At 39.9% G+C, this 25,779-nt stretch overlaps 1 protein-coding gene across 1 annotated transcript in view; it reads right to left on the reverse strand.

Moving 5' to 3' along the window:
- The window catches only part of LOC103811880 (regulating synaptic membrane exocytosis protein 1-like), a gene marked incomplete at its 3' end in the record, with an annotated part of 121,613 nt that extends 96,779 nt beyond the window's left edge, over positions 1-24,834 (reverse strand). The window contains exons 1-6 of the mRNA XM_009084880.1: positions 24,810-24,834; positions 24,019-24,224; positions 16,004-16,106; positions 15,085-15,193; positions 10,348-10,467; positions 9,288-9,443 (exon numbers count right to left, since the gene is read on the reverse strand). Of these exons, the coding sequence (XP_009083128.1) occupies positions 9,288-9,443; positions 10,348-10,467; positions 15,085-15,193; positions 16,004-16,106; positions 24,019-24,224; positions 24,810-24,834 (719 nt within the window). The remainder of the gene's footprint in view (positions 1-9,287; positions 9,444-10,347; positions 10,468-15,084; positions 15,194-16,003; positions 16,107-24,018; positions 24,225-24,809) is intronic.
- Between the last annotated feature and the right edge of the window lie 945 nt (positions 24,835-25,779).

Consider the following 25,779-nt stretch of genomic DNA (forward strand, 5'->3'; position numbering starts at 1 on the left):
CAGGAGGAGCTGGTATTTCAATGCCATTGCATGTGACTGAAGGTGGAAGTCATTCCCAGTCAGCACTTCCCTAGAGAAAAAGTTGCTCCATTTAAAGGTCTTTACACGTAAATCCTTAGTGAATACATAGCATACTAAATGTAAATGCTGGACATTGGAGGACTGAGCCATGTTTTCCACATACAAAGTAAACAACTGCATTTGGTGAGAATGATAAATACACAGCACACTGGAGTCCAGCTCCATTTTATTCTTCACATGTACATGGTGTGAGGGGAGGGGAGATCTACAGATCTCTAACGTTGTGAACTGAAGTCACTGCTACCGTCACTAGCTGGTTAGATCTGAAAAGGAAAAGGCAGTTTTTTCAGTTGGCTGCAATTGAAATCTCATGAGAACAGCTGCTGTCATTTGAGTTCAGGCCAAGATGGCAACATTTGAGAAAAACAACCGATCTTGTGAATTTCCCACCACTTGGAATTGAAATTTAGAGATGCCAGCATCAGATATTTTGTAAGTACAGAGTTGAAATTCAGGCAGGAAACTGAACCTACTGAAGTAGCTATCCAGTCATCACCAGTGTCATCCTCTCACCCACGCCTCATCTTCAGGGTCTTTAAAGGTCCAGGACCTCCAGAAAGCTCCACAGTTGGAAACAGTGGCCAACAACCATCAGTGACTGTTGGCCACCACTTCCAACCATGGAGCTTTAGGGAGATGACAAGGAATCTTAAAATCCCAAAGGAAAACCCCACTTGGCAGGAGCTAGCTTTCTCCTAGATCAGCTGAAATAAGGACTTTAAGTCTCACAAGGTACATACACCATCACTGCCTTCTGCTTCAAGGACACGTCTTCAGGCCTGCCTTTTTTAATTCAAGCATACAGAAATACAATTAACATGAACTCCACTAAAATAAATCACTATCCCACATACCCAGCTTTCTAAGGCTGACAATGAAGCACACACGACAGATGTTAATCATGCCACTTAACGCATGACTGGGTGGATGCTGCGGAAATGTGGGTGGCTTAAAACTGGATATAATACCAACCTACAGCTGCAGAAGTCACTGAACTCTGCCACTGCTTCAACAGCAGATTTATTATTTATGTGCACTTACTCATAGAACAGAAAGATGCTTTTAAAATAGCCTCATACCTAAGAAGTATGAACCAAGCACTCAAATCACTACTGAAGAATCATAAGACAAGTTTTAAGAGCTAGTACTTGGTAATGCTAAAAACCAAAGATAATATTTGACACACCTGAAGAACTCTCTGTATTGGATTGAAGGTATTCCTCTAATATTGCACATAGCAAACTCTCACCAAAATATCAAAACTCTCTTTTAAAATCTTTTGTTATTGAAATTATTCACATTGAAAGATCTGCAAGCAATTTTCACTTCAAAAAAAAGCTTTCAAAATACTAATTATCTTAAATTTGAGTTGTGTGAATGATTAGGATGCATGATATACTTCTGTTCCTTCACTGAATGAATATAAATCTGTTCAGCAGTGTGAACACTTATGATAAATACATATTAAATGTCTGCAGCAAACATCTGTAGGTATTTCTTTGAATACACAGTCTGTCCAAAGAACCCTGTGAGTAAAAGTGCATGGAAATCAAAAATAAAATGTTTAAAAATATGGTGAAAATTTAATTTGGTTTTAAACAGCAATGAAAATGTATTGAAGATGTTTCGCTCTTTTTCTAGTTCTCAGGGCACTCAGCAGATGTTCAGTGAAGAAATGCATTTGAAATAAGAAAGAATGTAATACTTTTTCAGTATTCCAAGTGGAAAACTGTAAAAGGGTAATGAGCTACATAGATATTCCTTCACCTGTAAATGCTATCCTACCTTCTGTACTTACAGATGCTAATAGTGACATTAAAAGAATAGTTACCCTAAAAGTTGAAAGCAGTCATAACATTCTGCATTTGAAGTACAGGCAGCAATACTGTCTCCACATCAAAACTTAAATGATTTAAATGATGAATTCAAGTTCTTTCATGGTTATAACTTTTTGTACTTGCAAAAAAATGTTAGAAGACCATAATTTGACCTCAGCTGGTCAAGACATTCAGTTTTACATCCTACGGAATAGATGGCAAAAGCAGAGTAAAACGAAATTTAGAAGTATATTATAGCACAAAAACTTACTTCAGAACTGTCCCACTGTGTCTTAAACCCTAATAATTTCAGAAACAGTGGTAGGTAAAACCTGACTTCCTTTCATTAGAGTTAAGTCATTAATATTTCTGTGATAGCTACAGTACATCAAAACTGAACACATTAATCTGATCAGTCTCCTGATGTGCTTTTAACTTTTCAATAGCTTCCTAAAAAAATGGCTAATGTAAATTGTATTATGCTATTATTATATTATACTAAATTATATTATTGTCTGTGTGTATTTTGGTTTTATTGTTTATATCACTGAATCCAAAATAACAAGAAGATATCAATGTTTAAAGTATTAATATATTAAAGTATTGTCAAATCACTAGCAATTAATGAGATCAATTAGGCATGAACAATCACACTGAAATATTTCCTTAAAGGGGACTAGCTTTAGTAAAAAGCTATGATGTTTGAGACTATGATTGGTTTGGCAGATTTTTTTGCATTTGTTGTCAAAGAGGTGATTCTTCCCCTCTAATCTGCTCTCATGAGACCCCACCTGGAGTACTGCACACAGTTCTGGTGTCCTCAACATGAGAAGGACATGGAACTGTTGGAGCAAGTCCAGAGGAGGCCACAAAGTTGCTAAGAGGACTGGAGCATCTCCCCTGTGAGGACAGGCTGAGGGAGCTGGGGCTGTTCAGCCTGGAGAAGAGAAGGTTGTGTGGAGATCTCACAGCAACTTTTCAATATCTGAAGGGGCTACAAGGAGCTGAAGAGGGACTCTGTGTTAGGAACTGCAGTGATAGGACAAGGGGCAATGGGTTCAAACTGAAGGAGGGGAAGTTTAGGTTAGATATTAGAAAAACATTTTTTACTCTAAGGGTGGTGAGACACTGGCACAGGTTGCTCAGGGATGCTGTTGCTGCCCTGACCCTGGTGGTGTTCAGGGCCAGGCTGGATGAGCCTTGAGCAACCTGATCTAGTGAGGAGATGTCCCTGCCCAGGGCAGGGGGTTGGGACCAGATGATCTATAAGGTTCATTCCAACCCCTAAATTCTATGATTCTATAGAAAACGTCACGTGCCTTTCTGTGAAGTAATTTTACATACAGCCCTGCAGTGAGCACTTTTGTGAGTTGTTTCAAAGCATTTTCAAGTAAGAGTTGAAAATTCAGAGATGAAGATAGTATACGAAATTTGAGGGAGGCTCTTTCTGCAATTTGTGTGATCGAAGTCCCACTGAAATCAGCTGGAGATCTGGTTGGCATGGCAAGCAGGACAGAACACATCACACATGCTTGAGGTTTAAATATTCTTTTGCTCAATTTAACACAGTTGCAGGTGGGGAGAAAACATGGAGAAAAATCTACAGGTTATGATATCAGGGCTTTTTTCTAGAGTGATTAGAAATACGTAAGTAATTAACATGGTTTGATTCAGTGACCTGTATCATAACCCATCAGTAATAACTGCATTGGTAATGAATTACATCCACAATCTTTTCATTTAGCTCAGTGTTCTGTAGAAACAGATTCTGTGAACAAACACGTGAAAGTGTTTTAAAAATATTACTTAGCAATAATTTTGAATTCAATATTATTCATTACCACATAAACTATATTCATACTCCCCTTTTTCTCTGGAGGGTACTGACATACAACTATCCTGAGTGGGCTTAAACTCACAGCCATTAGCCTATCATCCTACAGAGTTTCTAAAGAATCATTCTTTCATACGTTTTATCAAATATGCAGCCAGAAAAAAGATAATGTCAACCCAATGGTATATTTTTATTGTTGCTAACAAAGTTAATAGGTTTACTGTCTTGGGGGGGTTGTTTCCTTTTTTAATTGGCCTGTAATAAAGTGAGGGCAAAGCAAGGAGGTTCACTGAAGAACAAAGACACTTAGGTTTTAACACATATTTACATTATTTAGTTGTAAATAATCTGGTGGTCACAGGGCTTCTTATTCATTATTTAGAAGCCAAAAGCATGCTGCCTCTGCACAGCACATTAAAACAAAGGGTAAAATTTCACTGCAGTCACTGGCTTCTAACACTTGCCAAGCATGAGTCAGTGCACAGAAACAGGCCCTTATCAAGCAATTTGATGGTTGCTACCAGTAGAAAATTGAAACCCCTTCAGACTTTTGAATGTTTCAGACAGTTTGTTCAAGGCTTTGGATCGACACCCAGAACAACATTGCAACCCTAAAGCTCACCGGAAACACTTTGCTTATGCTTCTTACAAAGTGAGGAAGGCCTCATAGGATCATAGAATCATTTGGGTTGGAAAAGACCTCCAAGAGGTCATTGAGTCCAACTGTTAACCAAGCACTGCCAAGTCCACCCCTAAACCATGACCCTGTGTGCCACATCTACATATATCTCATATACAGGACCATCCTCCATACAGGACACCACAATGAAGAACAGGGGACCAAGAAGTGAACAGGGAAGCAGTTGGAGTTCAGTGTAATTGAGGCAATTCTTTAATATTCACTCTTGTAAGTCATTTCACAGCCCTAGAATTTTAAAACTCAGGATTATTGGCAACAGCCAGGGCCAGCATGCATGAGAAGCTGAGATGCCAGTCTACAGGTAGTTGAGGTTGGCTTAAGTGGCTTAATGGGTAGCATATGCTTTTGTAAATACAAAAGCAAAAGAGAAAGTCAGACTGATTTTTCCCTCTTTACTTGATTATGAAAAAAATATAATGGTTTTAATGCACACGTAAATAAAATAGGAGCCTCCCAATCACTTAAGAACTCCCCAGCTATCCTCCAGATTCAGTAAGTGTATACTAATTAGAAGGTAAAATGACAGCAAATTTGATACTTCAGTGTTAGTAAACATTTAGATTTTATTTTTGTTTGAACCACAGGTCAAAAAGAATATCCATTTAATCCTGTTTCTCAGCAGTGAAGCAAAATGGATAGGCTTATTTTTAAACCTTTCTTTTAATGCAGCTAAGAAATCAAGGTACCCAATTAGATTCTTTAAAAACGAACAGTGACAACCCTAAAAATCTTCTCAGGTGTTTCATCTTACAACTACCATATTTCAATAGCAGTTTTTAACACCAAGACCACCATGCCTAATAGGCACAATTTTTTTCAGTATAGATGAACAGCTATAATATTCTGGTCTGGAAAGCACTAAAGGAATGTGTGGAAACATTGAAACCAATTACCTTGAACAAATACTGCAAGTATGTGCTGAAGTGAAACACATGAAAATTAAACCCACCATGCTAAAAACAGAGGCAAGTTTCAACTGTGAACAAGCACAGTAACATATTTTTAAAATACTTAATGGTAAACAGCAAAATCAAGTAACATACAATGTCAGCATGCTGCTGAATTGCATTTACAGTAGGTAAATGACAGTTACACTTGAAAAGATGAGCAAAGGATGATTCATCCTAACTTATGCCCCTCTTTAACTTATTTTAAACCAGTGTTTTTAAACTCACTGATTAATGGCATCCTAGTATGGTACAGGAGTTTCAAACACATAGCTGATAAAGAGATGCACAGTTAGGTTAAGACATTACAAAACTTTTTAACACTATGTATCTTCTAATTTTAAGTAAACACACATTTTGTCCTTACACCTAACTCCCACTTGCCAGATTTCCTATACTGAGAGTGGTGCTATTGGCTGTACAGAATTCAGCATCAAACAGTATCTAAAAGTGTCTTGGTTGGCAGAGACTGGCATATTCTCAAGTACAGGTTTGCAAAATGACTATGGGAACTTCCTGGGTAGCGACTCTCTGTGACTATAGGACAAACCTCCTTGCTGACTCTGCACTTTCAAAAGCATTCAGATTTTGTATGAGTCTCATTCACTGTGCAGAGAATATATGCGTTTCGGGGAACATGTTACTGACCCTGAAACAAGTGGTTTTTCTTTTATCCAGAACAATCTTTCTTGGATAAAGACCATGAAACTTCTGGATATTACAGGTTTTTATCTCCCTCCTCTGTGGAGTTCAGAGCCAATGAGTGCTTGAAAGGAAGAAGAATATAACTCCATACATCGTTCCCCTAAGAGAGATGACATCAAACACATGGGACAAATCTCTGCCAGCTTTAGAAGGAGCTACTCAAGGAAGAAAAAGCTTCTCCAAACAAAAGCCAAAGCCCCCAAAAAGTCAAAATCTGACAAATTTTATTGATCATACCCTTTTAGCCTGAGCTGTGGATGCTCTGGGTGTTGTGCAGTCACAAACTCACAGCCCCTGACAGCTGATTATCCAAGCACAGGGCACACCACAACACATAGACACTGACAGATGGGAGAGCAGAAGGAAAGAATGAGTCAATATTGGTCCGTGTGTCAAAAGAGCTGGCACATGAAATTCCAGGTATAACTGCAGGTCCAACAGGGGACAGTCGTATAATGAGGAAAAACAGAACTCACAACTGTTTGTAGAAGGGTGATTAAAGCACAGTAGCCTGGGCATGCAATGTTTTATTGTGATCTACACAGTACATATGACTTTAAGCATGCCTCAGCCATATGCTTTTGAAGGAAATTACTATCAAAGATGGAGGTAAAGTAACGAATTTAAAAGAGAGATGAATTTAAGAAAATACAGGTCACTCCAGACCGGTGGCAAAAGTCTCCTTTGATGAATGACTGTTTTTTCTAAATGAAGGGAGACATAGTTAATCTAAATTTCAGTAAAGCACTTGATACAGAGTCAAAGGGGAAATCATTGGCTAAACCAGAGAAGGTTTCTTCAGCAACCAAGTCCAAGAAATGACAGGAAAACATTTATCTGAGAGGGGTACTACCAGCCAAAAGGAGGATGACTAATCAAGTTTTACAGAACTGGGATTAGGATTGCTTGCATTTATCATTTATCTCAATAGTATTTGCAGAATAAGTGTAATTGTGACTATGAAGAAAGTTACTTGCAATACAAATTCGGGAGGCAAGGACAATTAAGGGAAAGATTGAACTGTACACAAAGTCAAATGACCTTGAGTAGCACAATAAGATTACATTCAGTAGTACAAAACGTAATGTCAGGCAGCTACAGATTAATAGCATCTATTACAAGCTACGAGTTCATTACCTGGAAACAAGTGAGGAAAGAGAGAGAGAGACCAACCAGCCCAAGTCTGCTCGTTCATCACAGCATGGCTGTGAGAAACACGCAATCGCAGAATATGGTACATAGAATGCATTACTGATAGAGATGCTAGAACTCTGCCACTGTAAAGGCTCTCTCAAAACCTCATCTGTACTAAGAAATGCTGTGGAGAACCCAGAGAAAGCCTAATGATGTACCCAGCTTTAAGTGTTCAGGTTTTGTAATACTGTTATAGAAACACACAGCCAACGACGGCCTACAAAACTCTGTTGGACCTCTCGTTGAAGCATTTTGGCAATGTTGCATTTATTGTTACCTTAAATAATTCATATGCTGTATGTACTGTAATTATACATGTATTAAAGTGCCACCTAAAGGCCTTCTAAACCCTCATTAATGCAAGGTGTATTAAACAAAGACAGAAAATTAATTAATGAGAGAGCAGGATACAGTAGCCTGTGAGGTTTTGCTGTAGAAGTGATACAGGAAGGTTCCCCTCACTTTATTATGTCCACAAACCAATAACAAGTAATAATTAGTAATTAGCAGCATATACTTTTGGTCAGTCCTTAAGAATTCAAGGATTTATGGAATTTAAACATGCAATAAAAAAAATATGCCCAATAAATGTACAGTTGGCAGATTATAAAACTAGAGTGAAATGAAATGAAATGAAAGGCACCACTGGAATGACCAGAAAAAAGCATATGAGAGGAATGAATTTCCCTATCTCCCCAAGAACCTCCCCAACTGCTGCAATTATTTCAGCCAAGCCTGGATGATGAATCTGTCTGTAAATTGTGTATCTTGGTAGCCACCCACTGACAATTCTGGAATTTTAAGACTAAATTATGGCTCTGGCCAACCTCATTCTGCATTTGTAGGAAGAGGGGAGAGAGGAAAACCTCTTGCAATGTTCTGCTGGGCAAAAAGGCCACCAGGATGACCTGGGAATGAAGCCTGCTTAAGCAAAGGAGACCCAAACAGCTCATTTAGTCACCTAAACAAATCTTGCCATAATGTAACACTGTTTTCTTAAACTACATGAGTGTAAAATGCGCAGAGCTGAACAATAAGCAATACATATACACTAGCTAGAAAATAAATTCAGCCTGAAATTAAAAATATCTAATTACCAGGCCAGATCTGAGGACTGATCTCTTCTAGCCAACATTGCGACAGAGGAGCCCTTTTGCAGAGATCTAAATAGTTACATGCATGCGTACAAAAAGCATCACTCCTAACACATCTCAAACTACTGAGTCCTCCTCTGCAGCTGAATACTGGAAAATTCAATTTTAAACCAGTTTCTAAAAGCATCCTATGTATATCAAAAATAAAAGTCACAGAGCTACCAGAATGGCCAGCCACTTATGTTTTACTCTTCCATAAGTACACAAGCAGCCAGAAGTACACTGGGAACATCACTGAATTCACCAAATATTTAGATTGAGCTTTTCAGGTCAGGTAACAAACACTGCACAGAAGCAAGTGGAGGAGGACAGACAAGAGTATGGGAAACACCAATAGAATTACATAGTTACTCAATTTAGGTATAAATATTATCCTTCTGATTCAGATGTGTGATCATCTTTTCAATGCTGGTCCTTTGAAGTGCAAACACACATAAAATCATGAGGAGATATTTTTATCAGTTATCTGAATTATTTTCTACAGTCATAATACCTGAACTATAAGGGAAGCTGCTACTAAAAGCCATTTTATCACATAAATGCTGAAATGGTCATAATCCAAATTATGACCCACCAATATATAAAACAAGGAATTTTAATCCAGGAATCATTATTTGACAAGCACCTTTCAAAACAAAAAGAAAACTTGTTTGTGTATGTGTGTATGTGTATACACATATATATGGTTTTCCTTCAGACAAGGATTTCAAAGACCAGCAAGCAATTCAATTGCTATACACTGGGAGCTAATCTAGGCAGACATTGTCATATGAAAAAGTCTTTCCTCAAACTAGTACAGACAGAATCAAGCAGCATCCACACTGACCACCTGATGTTCTGCACAGTGGTTCTCACCTGGAAGAGGCATACCAGCTTTCCAGGGACTGGAGGAACTCCAGCCCTGCTTTTGTAGGCAGTTGCTGACACATCGACTTGGTTCTGTGAGCTGGCACACAGCTCTCCAGGGCAGCTCCCACATAAAGCTGCTGTTCTGGATCTGCCTGCCTTTGGCTGAAAAGTAAAACAAAAAGCCGAAAAAAGCCTGCTTCTCATTGGTGGTGCTTCTGACCAAATCACTTCAGCAGAAATCACTGATCAATGATGACAAAACACTAGCAGCTGGGAGCAATACAGTGCCATAGCCACTTCTCAGCTACTTCCACTGTTTCAATAATTTAACCTACAGCATGGTGTTGAACTGGCCTAGCCAGATCAAAAACCAGTGGAGGTATCACAACTGAACTTCATCCTTGATTCAGAAAGGTACGTTGAGTACCTCAAACTCATAATGGTTCCATAATACAGCAACTGTTCTTCTCTGAGGGTTTTTCCCTTTTTTTTTTTTTTTTTTTTTTTTTTTTCCCCAGGGTGAGGATGGCAATGCTGGTTGTGTATGGAAGTAGGAGAGTGTTGAATCCAATGCTTGTCCGTCATTCTGTGTCACTGTCAGGCTACAGCCAGGCCACATCTTTACTTATCATTGACTGAAATCTTGCATGTCTGGCTTCACAACTGCCCAGTGTTTAAAAAGCTCACAAAGCAATGTGCCTTCTAAACCTGGTGTGACCTGGCTGGGAAAGACTTTCTGGGAATTAGAATCTGCAATCTGCAAATTTCACAGGGAAGAATCTAGATGCATTGTTACTGATACACTGTAGCTTCATTCATGCCTGGAAATCAGCTGTGATTTACACAGCTATCCAGAATACATCTCCAGGGTATGGATCTTGAGTAAGTGCTGGTATGCAGTTCTGATCTCCAGAGAAGGAGCTGTGACCCTTGTGTTGTGTTACTCCTTTCAGGGTATCTATGTACACTGACTGCATAGGAAACTGGTGTGCTGGAATCTATTTGCTTCACCATGCTCCTCAGGCCAGGTGCTTAGAGTTAGGGCATGCAAAAGCACCAATTCTACCAAAACCCATCTTTCTGGACACAGTCTAAACAGAGATCTAAGGCAAACAGGTTCATTCCTCCTTTTTTAAGTTCAAATGGAGATTCCCCAGTTTCATTTGTCTCAATTAAACATGTGTACCTGTGCATACAAAACAGAAGATTAAAAGACTGTTAATGTTATGTTATGGGGCTATCATTATTTGTCTTGTTTCATTGGGCACTTCTACTTTAATATTGTCCACCTCTTTGTGGGAAGATGGTACATATCTCAACAGAGTTTTCAGCTTAGGGGACCCCACACAGATGTTTAGTGCCACCACTGTGAACACAACTTGCTCCTAAGCCAACCTTGGTTCACATCCTACATGCTCTTGCTGATGATGTATTAAAGAGCAAACCCAGGAAGACAAATTTCCTTTCTGCAAGTAGCAATGCAAGGTCTTCACATGTTCACTTGCTGCACACTCCTCAGACTGATTTAAGACATTTCTATGCGGAAAACCACAGAGGTTTTTTTCCTAGGACTGAACACTGGCACAGTCTGACAAATAAACACATACAGGCGAGTACACAGGCAAGCAACAGAGCCACAGAGAATCATGTACATCTCATCTAGTTTTTGGGGTGCAGAATGCAGCCACCACATTGCAGTTCTTACCCCAACCTCATTTACTGGCCAAACAGGCACTTCCAGGCTATGAGTCATTTTGTCATAACATAAAGGTGAAAAAAAAGTAGGTTCTTCAAGGGTGTGATTCATCTGTCCTGCTTCTCTCCATTCCCCACACAGGGAGCCTTGGGTGACTAACTCAGAAGTAGATGTCTACATTTTGCCATATGAATCCCACTCACAGTCTGTAATTTCCCAGGCATATCATACAAGAGCATGAGATTTCAAAACCAAAGAAAGGAGGTAACAGAGACAATTTCCCTATCCTTCCTCCACCTGTGCCAAGTTAATTATATACGTTGCACTTATACTGTATGTGGTCGCTAGAGAGATCTGACAACATACCTTGACTTGTAAGACTATCAAAATATTTTTCCAAGTACTACATTTTTTTTCTGATACTCAACCTGAATGTTATTACAGAACAAAATGAAAGCTCACAATGAATATCACACTTTCAGGAAAGGAAAGAGTTAGGTGAAATTGTAATTCAATTGACTACATGAAAATTGGTTCAAAGCAAAGAAATCAACATGTCAGGGGGGATGGGCATCTCAGGGGACAACCTAGATTCAGGCAATCTGAAAAGAGGAAAGGGGTTGATCTGTATTTTCACAAACAACAGAGCTAATCAAATTTTTCTAAATGGATTAATAGGAACAAAAGGAGAAGCAGGGTTCCCTGTAACTGCTCTGAATATTAACTTGAAAACTGTAGCCTCACAATGACTCTCAGTATTGGTAAGGCTGAATTTTCAGTGGTGCTGGATTTTTAATCTTCCCTGGAGGCGGCAGCAAAGGAAGAAGAAAAAGAGGAGGCACTCTAAAAAAAAGGGAGGAAAAAATAGCACGAGGTGTTGTCTGAGGAAAGAAGGAGCATGAAACATTTCAGAGAAGTTGGGAATTGATGGATTTTTTTATTTACAGTGAGGAAGAGAAATTTCTAATCCTGCTATGCAGAACATGCTCACTCCAGAAGTAGAGGCAGTGTCCACTTGAGCAGCCTCAGCTATGAGAAATTAAATCCTTCTCCTCATTTGCCTCTTACAACTTTTATGCTTTTCTCTTGTAATTTCCACTTTTCTGAGCAAAAGCAGAACTACTCACTTTTCTGAAATATTTACTGCTGTTTCTCAGTGTACAAAGCCAAACCAAATGACAGACCTGGAAGACACTACTTTCACAGAGGAGAAAGACCAAATAAAGCTGCACACAGAAATCTTTGAAGTACTTAAAACCAAAGACAAATCTCAAGATCCCAAGCAAGGGGATGTCTTCCTCAATAACCTGCAAGCTTCCATTTGAGGAAAGGTGTCAGATGAAAGCAGAGATCCCTATTAGTGAGTATTTTCAGAGTTCTCCTGAGAAGAGGCAGACAAAGAAGTTACAGTTCATGACTTTGGGAAAACTGCTGTTGCAAAGAGTTAATCATATCAGCACACTGTGTGAGATATTAGTAGATTGCCTACAAACAGACTTCACAAAAGTACTAGACCACCACTACAGTCCCATTACACAAATCCTGCCTGGAATCTCCAGAAGACAATACACCTCTGCTTTTCTTTCAAGACAGTGATTTGAGCTGTTTTACATTTTCTTTTCAGTTTTGTCATTAATCTTACAAGAATTTCCAGAGACATTTCCAAGTTAACATACTTGTCTTTTCTAAAGGGAAGCACAAAAAAATTTCCATTTTTAGAAGATTTTCTATCTTCACGACCAAGATCAATTTATTCCTTCTCTTAAAATACTTTGCAGACTCATTTTCTTCCAGTACACATCTAATGCATTTAGGTCCCAAACCTGCAATGAGCACATATGCAGGGGTCTGCCCACATACAGCAGGAAAAGGGCCATAAATCTGACTCATCTGGTAATTTATGCTTCTATACTGGTGTTACAATAATGTTAATATTGCATGAAAATATTTCTATAACACTTATAATATTTGTCAAAAAATAATATTCAGAGATTGTCAAATTGCCACCATGATTCTTACGTGATCAGAATATATCCTCTTCCAGTAGACTGCACTGGTGAGGTCAGAACCCAGAACCCAGGACATGTGCTTTGGTATTTCCATGGTTCTCAATGACTTGAGCCACTGACAGAGCTCAGAGGAGCAAGCAGAGAATATGTCAGCAAATGAACATGTACAACTCAGTTGCTGTGAAAGCCTCCAAATTCCATGGTGTAAAATGCCTTGTCTGCTGCCAACCATGTACTTACCAGCAGATCTTTGTGAATGGCTAACAATGACGTCTCTTGTTAAAAGTGTACATTCAGCTCATGCTCTTATCTCTCTTTAACAAATGCAAAATATAACCATGACTCTCAGAATGTGTTTAACAAGTCAAAAATCAAATTTACACTGGCTTATGCGTAGCAATTACTGTACAGGACAGGTCTAATGTAGACACAGGATAGGTCACATGTAGAATAAACATAGAATCATAGCATATTAAGGGCTGGAATGGACCTTAAAGATCACCTAGTCCCAACCCACACTGCCATGTCCACTAGACCAGGTTGCTAAATAATAACTCCAACTTGGCTTTGAACATCCTCAGGGTTGGGGCACCCACAATCTCCCTAGGCAAACTGTTCCAGTGTCTTATCACCCTCACAGTAAAAAAAAATAAACCATGTAGGAGTGTTACATTTTTACATATACACACTTCATCTCAGCAAGGTTAAATTGAAAACTGGATACCAGAATTGAAACTTTTGGATAGTATTCCTACTATTTCATTAATCAATTAATTTGGTTAAATTAAAATATGCCATCCACTGATTTTTTTCTTTTAAAAAGTTGTATCATTGATGAATGATATAACATACTATAAAACATGGGAGATTTTGCAATTTTGACTTGGATACACACGGCCAATTTTATGCAAGTTTGCCACAGTTTGATTTCCTTTTGTTCAGAAAAAGCTATTTTTCCCTCCCATGATGGTATTTCCAGTATTTTTATTCTTTTGTCAGTAAGTATACCAGGATATATATAAAGGCAGCTCCTAAACTCTCAGTAAGCAGTGATGGAATTGCTGGGATGCATTTCTTCTATGCCAAGAAGACATAAAAAAAAAAGATTCTCATCTTAACGGAAAGACAAAACCACAGGATGTTTTGAAACTGCTGGTTAAACCAAAGGGAAATAAGCAAATTCACGGGCTGTGGAAACAAGGACATGTAACCTGGGAAGAGCACAGACATCAAGTTTAGTTGTGTAGGGATGGCGAGAGGGAGGCCAAGGCAAAGCTGGAACTGAACTTGATAAGGGACACAATGAACAGGAAGGGCTTCTACACATATGTTAATCAGAAAAGGAAGGTCAAAGAAGGTGCACTCCGTGATATACAATGCTGGAAAACTGGTAACAATGGATGAGGAGAAGGCTGAGGTACTCAACAATCTTTTCTTTGCCTCAGTATTCAATGGCAGCCTCTCACACCTCTGAGTAGATGGTCAGCGAGCTGATGACTGGGGCAGCAAAGTGCTTCTCACTTTAAGTAAAGATCAGGTTCTTGACCACCTGAGGAGCCTGAAGGTACATAAATCTATGGGATTCGATGAGATGCATCCCAAAATCCAGAGGGAACTGGTTGACGTAGTTGCCAAGACACTCTCTAGGATATTTGGAAAGCCATGGCAGTCAGGTGAAGTCCTAGGTGACTGGTAAAAGGGAAACATTGTACCCACCTGTAAAAAGTGTAGAAAGGAGGACGTTGGGGACTATCAACTATCAGTGTCACATCTGTGACTGGGAAGATGATGGAACATATCCTCCTAGAAGATATAGTAAGGCATGTGGAAGGATAGGGAGGTAATTCAAGACAGTTAGCACAGCTTCATGAAAGTCAGGTCCTGCCTGACCAACCCAAGCAATTCAGTCATTCTGTGATTGTAATAAAACTGTGGCTCTGAATGACTGAGAACTCTGAGTTTTTTAAACACAACTTTGGCATACTCAAATGACAGATGCAAGCATGGGTGAGTGCATGTATGTGGCAGAATGGGAAGATGTGTACACATAAATGTTACTGGATAAAACAAGCTTATATTTGGGAACAAAATAACTTACCCAGATGCAATTTCTAGGTTCTTGAAATCACCTCTTGTAAAGGTCAAATCGTTTGACTCTTCCAGATCCTTTCCAAGTTTCGCTATTATTGGCCAACGACCCTCAAGCCCTAACCCAAAGAAAAACATCTGGTGCTTGTTTTAGTTCTTACAAGATGATTGTAAAAACTGGTCTGATTCATTCCTTCCTGCATGACTTTAAAAAAACAAAACAACCTTACACCTTTTCCAACCTGAGTTGTGGCAAGCACAAGCACTGTGATTATACTCCGAGAGTCCATATTCCCAGAGAATTGTAGTGCAAGGAAGGATGGGGAGAAAGGGTACCTACAGGCTCATGATTCTTAAGCTAGAGGATGAAAATTGGTGGCTGGAGTTTATTAGCTCTTCAATCACTCAAAGTCATTAGCGCATCAAATTAAGATTGCTTGAAGGCACATAGAGCAATTTACCTTACAGAAAATAAAGGAATTAACAAAATTGCATGTGAAGAAACTATTATCTGATCCCTTATTGCAATACTTCACACTTCCTTAGCATCTTTCATCCAAGGATCTCAAAGCATTCAGGGGCCAAAATCCTCTGAAGATGAGTCCCAACTTTGCTCAGAGGTTACCACTTGCACAGATGTGTGTCTATCTCACACTGAAGGTATCTGAGGCCTTTAGAGGCACAAGGCTGTATTCATGGCAGACACCTGAAAGTCTGAGGATACCAGACCTGCAAGCACAGGATCATGCACAGCTGGAAGATGCACAAGGGGGCACATGGCACCCAAATTTTACAAGCAGGGCATTCACATCACCACACCTCCAGGTATGATTGCATAGGTCTTATGGTGCGTAACAGGAAAAGTACTCAAGAGCAGAGTCTCTTCAGACAGCTGCATTTGAGACAACTCTTTTGGAAAGGGCACATACACCCACTCATCATGATTCCCTCATTCACAAACACACATCTTTGGATTACTCCAGCTCTTCTCATTTCCTGCAAAGAAGTTTGTCCTTTCCCTTCTTCAACATACTACAAGAAGATATAGTTCAATATTAAGGAAGTAAATAAATAAGAAAGACAAAGCACATTTGCTAGGCTTATTTGCCTACTAGGAAATTAAGATAGTCTCCACCACTGTGTGACATATTCTGGGTCTTCAGGAATGCAAAAGCCATGGCGACTCCAAGCAGTGAACACAGGGAACTGTAGGCAGAGGATTTAATTTTGCACACTTTTAACTACTGGTATTTCATTTCCAACACACAGTTCCCTTGGCAAGAGGTGAAATCCTCAAGGCACAGCACTGCAGAAGACTCAGTGTGGTGGCAGCTGAGGACAAATCTCTGGAGTTCTGACTATCAATGTCACATTTGTAGAGTTGATCACAATGTCTGAAACAGCCCAGAACTGCACAGGTAAATCTGATGTAAAGCTTTTATATGCAAATTTTCTTCTGTACATCACAGAACCTCATCCAATGACCTGATTTCACACACATTTCTGAAATGACTTATAACAATACACTGGTGGATGCACAGACAAGTACATATACATATATGCACAGTATATAAAACACATTCAAACATACCACAGAGTGACTGCATAAATTGCCAGTAAGGAGTGGGCACAACCTTCACCTGTGATGTGATACATTTTGCTTCAGAAACAGTAGGATTCAAATTTGCATTCCTCATGAGTCAGTCTTAGCCATCAGGATCCAGAGTATTTGAATATATTCTCTCACACAGCTGATGCAGCTGATATAAAAGACACTGAACTACTTACTAACTCACTGTATTTGAAATTACCAAATTGCCATCACAGCTCATTAGTGAAGACATATGCTTAGGAACTTGACTGGGTATGATCTACTCTCCAACCCAATGCACATCTTTAAATACAGTGGTACAGGTTGCCCAGGGAGGTTACGGATACCCCAACCCTGGCAGTGTTCAAAGCCAGGCTGGATGAAGCCTTGAGCCACCTGGTCTAGTGGGGAGGTGTCTCTGTCCATGGCGGGGGGGGACACACTAGATGATCTATAAGGTCTATTCCAACCACTAAAATTCTATGATTTTATGATTCTATGAAATACACAGAATGATTTGGGGATTTTGTCCTTTGTCGTGTTTTTTTTTCCCAAATGGGAAAATAAATGAGAATTTCCTGATGAAGCACAATTTAAAAATACACAACTTGTATTTTTAATTTTCTTCTTTTCCTCTTTGGGGCTACATCCCAAAAAATCAGCACACACACAGCAGTACTGACCAGAAAGTGTGTCTTATTGCCATTAATCTACATGGACTATGTAACACAGTAGGGCAAACTTTCAGAAGTGTTCAGTTTTCTTTCAGGCAAATCTTATTTCACAAGTATCTAGACTGCTGGATGAGCACTGGCGCCGAGTTCTTGATAAAATGAAGGCAAGAAAAGGGCAGCCATACCTATGTGTTGGTCAAGTATAGCAGTCTACTGCAATTCAGTATGATGGTGCCTGCATCCAAACTAAAGCACATGGTTAGATGCCATATTACCATACCAGGATCAGCTAAGGCATTTGATACAGTCAGCATTTTAGCTCTCTTTCAGAAACACATCTGCACCAAGGCCAGTGGGGAAAGTACCTATGGATTTCAGTGGGGCAAGGATACCACCATGGCTCTCTACAGAGAGCACCACACTAAACACACCACACTGTTCATATTTGTCACGATATATTACAAGGTAAACTTCCACCGTTTATTCAGGATTAGATTTTTCAGAGAAAGGAAATACAGTTAATAAATGACATTCAACAGAAAGTCCTTTAAAAAAAGCCTTAACAAATATCACCTCTTATTAATGTGCTGTCTTTCCTTGCACAACACAGCATTCCATAATGTTTTGAGTGATTCCAGTCTCCACCAATTTTCATTAAAATGGAAGACTTGAGGATCTCAATACATGTTGACAAGCACATGGGAAGAAAAAGCTTAAGCCTTCAGCTCTGTCTACAATCCATTCCTAAATCATAAAAAACTTACCTCTAGTACAGTGATATTTTCACTCAATATAATACTCTGAAACATCTTGATTTGAAAACAATGGACATTTAATTGTATGTATTTTTAGTAATTTGCGAATTCCTAGAAGTGCAAACTAATACAATTGACTCCCCACAATGTTTGAGTAGATTTTTTTGGAAAGTTTTAGTGAAAAGATTTGAAACACTTCTCTTAGAATCACAGAAACATTTTAGGTTGCAAAAGGAAGGCCTTTCAGACACTCAAGGCCAATTGTTAACCTATTGCAGCCAAAAGCAGCACACCCAGCACTGCCAAGTCCACCACGAAACCATGTCCCAAAGTGCTACATCTAACACAGGTCTTTTAAATACCTCTGGGAATGGTGACTACGACACTTCTCTAGGCAGCCCATTCCAAGGTCTGACCACCCTTTTCAGTGAAGTAATTCTTCCTAATATCCAATCTAAACCTTTCCTGGCACAACTGGAGGACATTTCTTCTTCTTGTCTTTCTTGTTACCTAGGAGAAAAGACTAATCCTCACCTGGCTACAACCTCCTGTCAAGTAGTTGTTAAGAGTGGTAAGGTCTCCCCTGAGTCGTCTCTTCTCCAGACTAAACACCCCAAGCTCCCTCAGCTGCTCCTCATACGACTTGTGCTCCAGACCCTTCACGAGATTCACTGCCCTTCTCCAGACATGCTCCAGTACCTCAATGCCTTTTTTGTAGTGAAGGGCACAAAACTGAGCGCAGTACCTGAGGAGTGGCCTCACCAGAGCTGAGCACAGGGGAACAATCACTGCTCTATTCCTGCTAGCCACACTATTTCTGACACAAGCCAGGATGCCATTGGCCTTTTTCACCACCTGGGCATAATGCTGGCTCATGCTCAGCTGTCTGTTGATCAGCACCCCGAGGTTCTTTTCCACCACACAGCTTTCCACCATTCTACCCCAAGTCTATGCATGTACTTCTCTAGGAGTTTAGTCCTCCCCAGAACTCCAACTGGTATCCTGGCTGCTAGAGCAACGGCACAGTGGGTCACAGTAACACATCATTGAGTGATTTTCATAGACATAACTCTCTTTATCCTAGCTGTATTCCTTATGAGCTATGTCTGGGAAGTGAATGCAGTCACTTCTCATGCCCTGTCTGGGACTGTGCACCTGGGAGACTTCAAGGGCATGTTTTCTTCCCAGGTCATGTCTCATCATTGCATGTAAGGCCTACATAAATACACAAAAATATTTCTAGAGCTGTGTATCAGGGCACTCTTCTGCTTTCCTTTTCAATTTTCTTCTACCAAACAGACACTGATAGGACTAATTCCTCTAAATTATTTAAAAATACATCTACTGCATTCATTTTGTGAAAAAATTCAGGAAAAAAACCCCAACAGTCCAACTTCAAAGTTCTAAGAGCAGAAAATCCCATCCTGGAAAATGGGAATACTCAGCTATATCCAACCACTCTTAAAAAAAAAAGGAAAATAAAGTGATTGAAAGAAACTGGAGCCATTGAATCTTAACTGTCCATTCCCCAGCAGTAAAAAATTCATGGGTCTGTTACGAGCCATAGGCTACTCCAACACATTCCCCACGGAAAAAACAACATATTTTGGGTCATGTTCTGATCACAGCTTGGCCAAACAAAAGATCTGATCCAAATAACTGCCACGTTATACTGACATGACTTTTCAAAGGTATTTCCAAGTGGTTTCGTTCTCTTGTCTTCATAAAAGGCTGAGCTACAAATTCCATTTTTCTTTCACTATAAAAAAATACTTTTTAGCATCTTGGGAAAGGGGCTGTTTTGGAGAATACAAAGATACAGCTGTTTCTTTTACACACAATTACAACAGAATCATGTGTGCTGTTAATTTGTGCATGGTGTTACATGTGGCTACTTGCCTCAGCCAAAGGTGGAGAGTGAATGGAGGAAGGATGAGAGTCTCAAGAACAACAGCTTTCTCAGTCTCTAATGGGATGTTCCTCAGAGGAGCTGGGACTACACAAACAAAAGCAGAAATTGTCAGGTATGCTCAGGTTGTGGAGAAAAGAGGACATGAAGCTGGATGGGAAGAGAAGTGAATGGGGAAGGAGAGCACAGAAACAACAAGTGATGGAAGACGAGGTTATACGACAGATGGTACGCAGGAGTGCAGCATGGCTTATACCTGTGCCAGCAACCACTAATAATGCAAGGCTGCTAGCTATAGAATTACATATATGCATATTTTATAGATGACATATTATATATACACACATACATTCAGAAAAGCATTTTATAAGATGTTCAAATGATAAATAGATTAAGGTTTCCCCATCCCTCTGTTCTCGTAGCCATGTGTTACCACGATGTATTAAAGAAGAAAGCTTCCACCTCAAACACACTCACTTGAAACTGGCAGGAGTAAGTGCCCTTCTTGCTCTGCCTTATTGACTTACAGAAAACAGACACTCCTATGCATATTTTCCATGCTGGCCTAAAGGCAAATTTGGTGCTGAATTAAAAGGCAGGGGGAATTGCTGAACAAACTGCACACTAAAATATTGAGCAAATTGTGAAGGTCTTTGAGAAGACTCCATCTAGCATTCTTAAAATGCTGCATTTTTATACCAATGCTCATCTTAAAATAGCCCAATGTAAGAAAAAAAAATCTGGACAGAAGCTATTAAAAGGCCCAAACTGTTCCCGTTTCCATAACATTCTTCATCCCCTCACTACCACATCATCCAGTTTTATCTCTGCCTCTTACGCTTGTAAAAATGTATGCAAACAGTAATGGAACAAGTGACTAGGAGATTGCAAAATCCAATTTTCCTGCTCCTAGTACAAATTTCCAATACACCAAAACACCCACCTATGCTATCTTACTCACTGCAGGAAACCCCATGTGTTAGCTGCTACAAAATGTGTTTTAAAAGACAAACTTGCTCCTCTAAACACACTTACACATACACCACCATAGACCATTCAAGACTAAGAGATCAATAATTCCCATCATAAGGTTCTGCTCTATCACCTTCCTGTACTTTAAGAAAAATAAATACAATTAAATCAATTTCTGGTATTAGCTAATGTTTTAGATATTATATTCCTAATGAAATCTCTGCACTTACTAAGCCATCAGTGTACACCCAATACTTCATTTTCACTGCAGAATAAAACAAGCACGAAAAGGAAAGTGTGAGCAGAATAAATCGACACTGAAGACAACAATGAAGGACTAAAGGCAGTAAGAACCCACCAGGTCCCATAAAAGTCCATTGCCAGAGTCACAAACTGGTACCGTTCTCACAGCTTAAATATTTTGCCTAACACTTCTATTACTTTTTCATGAATTTTGCTGTTCTTTTAGGCATTAATTTCTCTGGACATTGCTAAGCAATCCCTTCCTAAAGCTGACACAGTTCCAGAGCTCCTTACAGGAGCTCTGAGGAACTCAAATATTTTAACCTTTGAAATGAGACAGTTAGTCACAAGCTGCTATTGCTGTCAAAATATCATCAGTATAAAAACATATATATATAAATATACACATTCCCTTAGAGAGTGCAAATAAATGCATATTTGTTAATCATCATCATGCTATCCCTGCTGAGGCTGAATGGGAAAAAGAAGAAAATCCCTCGGTATGTGCAGAACACGCATCTCATATTTTAAGATTACCACTGGCTATGAGAAAGGAATTTTTACAGGAGCCACTTGTTCCAACTACTGAAAGCATACTACTCATCAGGGCCTATGGTCTCTAAAACAACCTCTAATTTTTCAGTAGCAGTTTGCCTTCTTGGAAAGGGTTGTCAAGCATTGGAACAGGCTGACCAAGGAAGTAGTGGAGTCACCATCCCCAGAGGTATTTAAAAAATGTGTGGCAGATGTGACATTTAGGAACATGATCTGCTGGTGGACTTGGCAGTGTTGGGTTAACAGCTGGACTCAATGATCTTAAAGGCCTTTTCCAATACAAATGATTCTGTGATTCTACAATCTTTTTATGGAGGGAATATTTACACAAATAGAGTTTTGTTAAACATGCTCCCTGCTCATGAAGGCCAAAGCATGAAATTTCAGCACAACCAGAAATGCTGACCACTAACTGTTTCAAATCTGTGTATAGTCTCAAATAACTTCACAACATGCAGGACATACACATCCAGTCCACACCATGGGATTTCTTCCTCTTTATTAAGATAGAATTTGGGCACATCACTGAGCTGCATGGCCAACTTTGGACAGAAAAATCAAGTGTAGATATACAATGGTATTCTCAGCAATGCATTTTGGTAAACGACAAAGTTGTGGCTATGTAGAAGATGTGTTACCTAACTGAGTTAGGTAACTGAGTCAACTAGATGAAATGTCTGAGTTTAAAAGCAGTAAACATGAACATTTCTCATGAACATGAAGTGTTGAACTTGCTCTTAAACCACCATGGTAAAACAGTGATTCCTTGTAATGCATATCTGATACAACAGAGTTATATCTTTGCTAAAATGATTTGTATTCATATCTGATTCCTGAGAAATTATCACCTTGAACAAAGCATGAGGCTTCACCACCCAGGAGGCAGCAGGCCTTATAAACATCAAACACAGTCCAAATTGTGGCACAGAGAGTGAAGTCAGACCCAGCAGCAGACATCAGCAAAGCAGGTTATTTGGATTAATTATTATTGCTTTGCCTTGCAGCGCTGCACCCTGAGACCTCTGCTGATACTATGGATTCTTGGGAGCAAAGCCTGGAGATTATCCAAACACATAGGAAGTGAGTGCCACTGAGACAAGAAATGATCTGAAGAAAGAAGATGGACAACTGAAGGGAAGAGAAAAGCATTATCTCAGTTTAATAAATGCAGACCTGAGGTACAAGCAGACTCCAGCTTCTCCAGAGTGGCAGCACACAAAGGTTAATTGTATCTCAAGTCTCTGTCCAATAACTTAACATCCAGACTGATTCTTTCTTAAAGTGAAATCAAGAAGTATGACTCTCAGAGTAGCACTAGCAGAACAATGGCAAATTTTCTGGATGACAATGACTGATAATTGCTCATGACACTTGTTACAGGCTTGCCAGAAGTCTTACAGCTACAGTTATACTCAGCAACACAGCAGCACGGAGCACCTTTGCAAAAAAATCAGATACTCTTGATTGTAATTTCTGGCAAACAAGCAGCTGAATTAGAAGAAGTCCATCACAGTTAGCACTTCTGGCAAATATCTACCCTCAAAGTTCAACCAAAAGTAGCGATGACATAGGAAATGAATCATTAAATTGTCTTAAAGTGATCCCTCCAGAACTGCTGGATCCAAGAACACACTCTGGTTATCTCCTATCAGTTGTGGCTAGACAACACAGTATAAGGGGCTGCTACTTTTCAGATATTTCACAGTAATTAAATGAAAGGAAAAAAGCACATTTTCAGAAAACTAGTATAATTAATGACCCTGCTCTTGTGATGGATGACCAACCTGATGGACATCGGTGACAAGTGATGTCCCTCAGGGGTCCATACAGGGACCAGTGTTATTAAATATCTTCATTAATGACACAGATGAAAGGATCCAGGGCACACTCAGCAAATTTGAGCTGAGTGGTGCAGTTGACACACCTGAAGGACAGGATGCCATCCAGAGGGACCTGGACATGCTCAAGAAGTGGGCCCATAGGAATCTCATGAGGTTTAGCAAAAACAAGTACAAGGTGCTGCACCTGGATTGCAACACTTCCCATATCAATGCAGGCTGGGGGATAGAGAGAAGCCCTGACAACAAGGACTTGGGGATGATGGTGGATGGGAGGTTGGACATGAGCCAGCAATGTGTGCTTGCAGTCCACAAGGCCAACCGTGTCCAGGGCTGCATCAAAAGCAGTGTGGCCACAGGTCAAGGGAGGGGATTCTGCCCCTCCACTCCACTCTTGAGTATCCTACCTTGAGTACTACATCCAGCTCTGGGGTCCCCAGCACAGGAAGGGCATCAGCCTGTTGCAGTGAATCCAGAGGAGGGCCAAGAAGGTGATTAGAGGCATGGAGCACATCTCCTGTGACAAAAGGCCAAGACAACTGGGATTGTTTAGGCTGCAGAGGAGAAGGCTTTGGGGTGACCGAACTGTGGTCTTCCAGTACCTGAAGGGAGCCTACAAGGAAGGTGGAGAGGGACTTTTACAAGAGCATGTAGTGACAGGACAAGAAGGAATGGATTAAAGCTGAAACAGAGGAGGTTTACATTAGATATTAGGAAGAAATCATTTACTGTGAGGGTGGTGAGGCACTGGCACAAGTTGTCCAAAGAAGTTATGGACATCCCATCCCTGGAAGCGTTCAAGGCCAGACTGGATGGGGCTTTGTGCAACCTGGTCAAGTGAAACATGCCTTCTCCCATAGCAGGGGGTTGGAACTTGATGATCTTTAAGGTTCCTTTCAACACAGGGCATTCTATGATTCTACGATGTCATAGCATCACTCCCATATCCTGACTTCTTGAAATTAAAAATTTAAAATTCACAGACACATGCTGGTACAGGAGAAAGAATTCACTAATAAATCAAGTAGCTGGTGTCAAAACTTTGTTTCTATCAAAAGGCTTATTCTGTAATTTGGGGAAGAAATACAAAACTCTCAGTCCCAAGCTATTGAAATACTCATCTCTTTCCTTCTTTTCTTAGTATAACCCCCAGCATATCCTAGGTCCCTTAACCTTCCTCCCCAGCAGATCAACTTACTTGCATCTCTCTGCCTCTTCCCCATCTCCTTTTTTTTTCTCTTTTTTTTTTCTGCCTAATGAATATTACACATTCAAGAGCTGGGTTTTTTTGGATGGTGGACTGTTGACTCTTAGTGTGCACACTTTTGGCCAGCAGCACTCTGTAAACAGCAGTATTTGCTTGTGTAGCTATGAAGACATCATTACATATACTTTGGTTTGAGATTTCATTGTGCATCCCTTCTGAAGCACACTGGGGCCAACACCTGTTCCAAATTAAAGTCCACATCATTCTGCCCTTAAAGTCATCCAAAACAGCCAGAACTCAAGTTTAGTGCAAGAATGTCTCCTGCAATAACCTCTCCCAAATGTAGCACTAATACACTTCTTTGCCTCTTTCATATCCATCTTCTGGCTGCCAAGGTATAAGATAACACTCCTGCTTATCTGTTTCCCATCACTTTGGAAAACTCATTACTTCCTTCAACATCTGGAAATGAAAGAGCTAGACCAGACCAGGAGACTAAAGGTATAATTCTGTGTTAACCGCAGTATTAATATGTAACAGTCTTTAATTGTGAAAATAAGATTAATACTGTAGCCAAATGGGGTCTTCTATACTGGAGGAGGGGGAGAGCAAATAAAGAGCTTGAAATGCTCCTCTTCTCTTTTCCAGAGGATGGATCACACATTGCAGGATCAAGGCAGAGACTTCTATGCCACCTCTACAGGACCACTGGGGAAAATGCAGAGAGGAACAGACAGATGTTCCAGGTGGAGGGATCAGTGCTAGAAGCAGCCAACCAGGCCCCTGATACCAAAGAGGGGGCAAAATAAGACTGCCTAACATCATGCTTGCTCATCCCAAATGACACTATACAGCCTATGAGATCATGCACCTATGTGGCTTATCTTAAAACCTGGAGCAAAGTTTTCTAATGCTGTCTCCCATACCACTACACATGATATGCATATGCACAGCCACACAC

Source organism: Acanthisitta chloris, unplaced genomic scaffold (genome assembly GCF_000695815.1).
Source record: "Acanthisitta chloris isolate BGI_N310 unplaced genomic scaffold, ASM69581v1 scaffold1861, whole genome shotgun sequence".
Taxonomy (NCBI): domain Eukaryota; kingdom Metazoa; phylum Chordata; class Aves; order Passeriformes; family Acanthisittidae; genus Acanthisitta; species Acanthisitta chloris.